The sequence below is a fragment of the Austrofundulus limnaeus genome, unplaced genomic scaffold (genome assembly GCF_001266775.1).
Source record: "Austrofundulus limnaeus strain Quisiro unplaced genomic scaffold, Austrofundulus_limnaeus-1.0 Scaffold226, whole genome shotgun sequence".
NCBI lineage: Eukaryota > Metazoa > Chordata > Actinopteri > Cyprinodontiformes > Rivulidae > Austrofundulus > Austrofundulus limnaeus.
Window position 1 is genome coordinate 841311 of NW_013952628.1, and position 3967 is coordinate 845277.

General features: G+C 38.4%; 1 protein-coding gene across 1 annotated transcript in view; it reads right to left on the reverse strand.

Moving 5' to 3' along the window:
- Positions 1–2414: 2414 nt before the first annotated feature.
- The window catches only part of slc39a14 (solute carrier family 39 member 14), a gene marked incomplete in the record, with an annotated part of 30209 nt that continues 28656 nt past the window's right edge, over positions 2415–3967 (reverse strand). Inside the window, 2 exon segments of the mRNA XM_014019705.1 lie at positions 2415–3481; positions 3555–3739. Of these exon segments, the coding sequence (XP_013875159.1) occupies positions 3329–3481; positions 3555–3739 (338 nt within the window).

Consider the following 3967-nt stretch of genomic DNA (forward strand, 5'->3'; position numbering starts at 1 on the left):
CTGCAGCGAACAGGAAGTGACGCAAAGCGGTGACGCAGCACGACGTGTCAGCAGAGGTTTACGCTGCCCCTGGTGGACAACACAGGAACTGCAGGTGTTTTTTAAATTGATTTTTCACTAGATTTATTTATTTATTATACATTATTTAACATATGCAGATATTTGTACATGTTGGTTGAGTTTGTAAATATTTTATGCTTAATATAAAAAGTAAAAAATGCTAGTTAAAAGCACTTATTTGTATTTATTAATGATGTAATGATTCACTCGAGCCCCGATTCGATTTGAATATCAATTTTAAGTTATTTTTTTTCAACAAAATGAATTGTAGTCATTTCAAAACAAATATGTTCTTTTGTTTTGATGCTAGCATTTTGAAAGTTTCTACTCTTAGTGACAGATTTTTTTAATTGTATTTATTCATTCATTAAAATAAATAAAATAAAATCTATTTAAAATAAAAACAAAACATAATTCATAAATGAAATATAAGGAAGCAAAAAGACTGTAAAAATCTTATTATATCTGCCCCTTTTTTCCCAAAATTAAATTTTAACAAAATTTGTTCCCAAAGAACACGTATTAAATATCACATTTCTTCAACAAAACTCGCCTTTATTATTCTAATATCTAAATATGACTTCAAAATAGGTATAAATGTCATCACAAATCCAAAAGTTATGAAGTATTAAATTGACTTTGTCTTGATGTCAAAACTTATTGTTATAGAATAAAAATCAATTAATTCTTTTTATGATTCGATACATTTTTGTGAATCAGTTCATGTTTTAAGCAGGAGTAATGAGTTTTTATTAATAGTTAATTCTTTAAAATCAGTTGTGTCCAGTCCTGCAGTGCTGCCATCCAACATGTTTTTACCTGTTTTCCTGCTTGAAAACCACTGAACGAGACCCCCAAACCCCCCAGGAACAGTTACAAAGAAAAATATTTTCCACATGTAAATACACCCAGCTCAATCTGAAAACAAAACTAATTAAATTTAAATAGTTTGATGTGTTGAATTTTATTATTGACAAAAATTTACAGATTAATTCACTAAACCTTATCTGTCTGTAGAAAAATAAAAAATGGACACTTTTAACCTCAGTGTTGTTTTTTCTCATGTATTTTAAATAAAAATTTAAATCAATTATACATTATAAATGTAAATATTAAGAACAAAGGTCAAAAAAGGTTTTAGAAATTCTAATTTTTCATTTTATCATGAATAAACTTTTCGGGTTTTTGACAGAATTTTAAATGAAATCTTTATAAAAGCTGCAGAAATCACTAAAAAGATGTTTTTATCATCTGATAAACTTCAATATGAGGCTGAAAAAATAAAAATAAATTAAAGTTTAAACAGAGTTTAGTTTTAACAATTAAACAATAAATATTCTTTGAAGAAAAACTTCTAAAAAAACCATTTAATTCATTTTCCACCAAACTGCAAAAAGTAAATCGAACAACTTTTACTGAATTCATCCAATAAACTAAACTTTAATGAAGAGACTCAAACTTCAGGGTTTCTTGTAAAATAAATGTTTATAAAAAGTTTTCAATGAAACAGAGAAAACTAACAAACTACAAACATAAACTAGTTTTAAACTGGAGACATGAGAGGAGCTGGAATAAAACCTTCACTTAATGTCGATATCATCAGAAACGTATCCTTCAGTAACAAAAATAAAAACAAACTAACAGGAAGTCTGTTTGGTTTTATGGCTTGAAAACAAACATTTTATGGCTTAAAAAGAAACAATAAATAAACCAAACGGTCGTTTTTTCAAGCAGCAGAAGTGAAACAGTTTGATCAGGTTGAGTCTTTGTTTCCAGGAAGTTTAAAATAAATTCTTTCAGCTTCAAAACAAACAGATTCTGGATCTGAGGAAGCCCCGCCCCCTGCAGCAAACACTAAGCCCCGCCCCTTCTGAAAACACTAAGCCCCGCCCCCTTCAGCAAACGTCCAGGATCTGAGGAACCGGGTCATGGATCTGAGGAACCGGGTCTAGGATCTGAGGAACCCGTTCCAGGATCTGAGGAACCCGGTCCAGGATCTGAGGAACCCGGTCCAGGATCTTCTGATGGATCAGTTTTTAAAACTTCATCCAGCGAGGAGCTTTGAAGATTTACAGTTTTATTAAGTTTCATACTCACAAATACTGGACCTGCTGACTTTACTGAACCCAGAACCTGATGAGTCCTGGACCGGACCTGGTCTCTCTCTCTGGACCGGACCTGGTCTCTCTCTCTCTGGACCGGACCTGGTCTCTCTCTCTGGACCGGACCTGGTCTCTCTCTCTCTGGACCGGACCTGGTCTCTCTCTCTGGACCGGACCTGGTCTGTCTCTCTGGACTGGACCTGGTCTCTCTCTCTGGACCAGACCTGGTCTCTCTCTGGACTGGACCTGGTCTCTCTCTGGACTGGACCTGGTCTCTCTCTGGACTGGACCTGGTCTCTCTCTGGACTGGACCTGGTCAGTCGGAGCGTTTGTGTCAAACGTCCTGCGAACCTGAACACATGCAGCTGCTGGTAGTTTTCTGAAGGGGGCGGGGCTTAGTGTTTGCTGCAGGGGGCGGGGCTTAGTCCTCGCTTCGTCTCACAAACACGTGAGCGAGAACATCTTACATTCTGTTTGATCTGGAGAACAGGTTGAAACTCTACAAAATAAAGGAGTTGTTGCAGTTTTGAGCCTCGGCGGAGAGAACGCTCACCTGTCAACTCACCTGTCAACTCACCTGTCAACTCACCTGTCCTGACATAAAACTGCAGGTTTCTGTTTCTCTTCAACACTAACTGAGGTGTAACACTGACCACGTTCTTCATAAAAACCTGCAGGAAGTTACAGAATATTGTGTTCATGAGGTGGAGACACAAAACAACAAAACATAAAAAAGTTTCTTACTTCATTGATTTGATCAAACATCACTACTTTGCAACGAGCAGCTTTAATCTGGATTATTAATAATTAATCTGATGGGAAACTACAGATAACGGTTCAGTTTTCATTTAGCCCTTCATGGAGAAAAACTATCTGGTCATTTTTGGTCTCTTGACGTCCCGCTACAACAAATAAAAATAAAAAAACACCTGGAAGTTGTTTGGGTAATAATTCCAGTTTAGGTCCATAAAGATTGTTTCTGATTTTTTGGTATGAAATGGGAAAAAAAAGGAGCTCCTAAAGTTCTGATCAGGTCTGGGATCTGGAGGTTCAAAACATCGTCTTGTTTTTTTATTTTGCTGCTCCAGTCGATGTTTTCAAACTTTAGGAGGAAACAGGAAGTGGTGCGAACCAGCCGCACGACCGAAACCCCAGACGCTCCGACGCTAGCCCAGCTGGATGTGACCCGAGTACGTGGTGAGGAGCAGCATGATGGAGAAACCCGTCAGCAGCCCCGCGTTCTGGATGGCGAAGGTGATGAGGAAGCGGCTGCCGCCGGCGTCCTCCTCCTCGCGGCTCACCTCGTTCATCTCTGGAAACTGAGGAACAAAAACTCCGTGACGTTCTCCTTCTCCGAGCGCTTTGTTATTAAACGTCTGTTCGTTCCCTCACCATGTCCGCCAGAGCGATGTAGAGGAACATCCCTCCGGCCAGAGCGAAGATCCAGTTGGGCGAGAAGCTGTTCCCCGCCAGGATCCCGAAGCCCATCCCCAGGTAGCAGCAGCACGCCGACAGGAAGTTAAAGAAGAGCGCCTGCTGGAGGCTCATCCCCGCGTTCAGCAGGATGACAAAGTCTCCTGGTGGAAAAAACACAAAACAGCTGAAACAACAGGTGCTAAAATATAAGAAAACAAGCAAAACAGCTGAAACAACAGGTGCTAAATAAAAGAAAACAAACAAAACAGCTGAAACAACAGGTGCTAAAATAAAAGAAAACAAACAAAACAGCTGAAACAACTGGTGCTAAAATATAAGAAAACAAGCAAAACAGCTGAAACAACAGGTGCTAAAATATAAGAAAACAA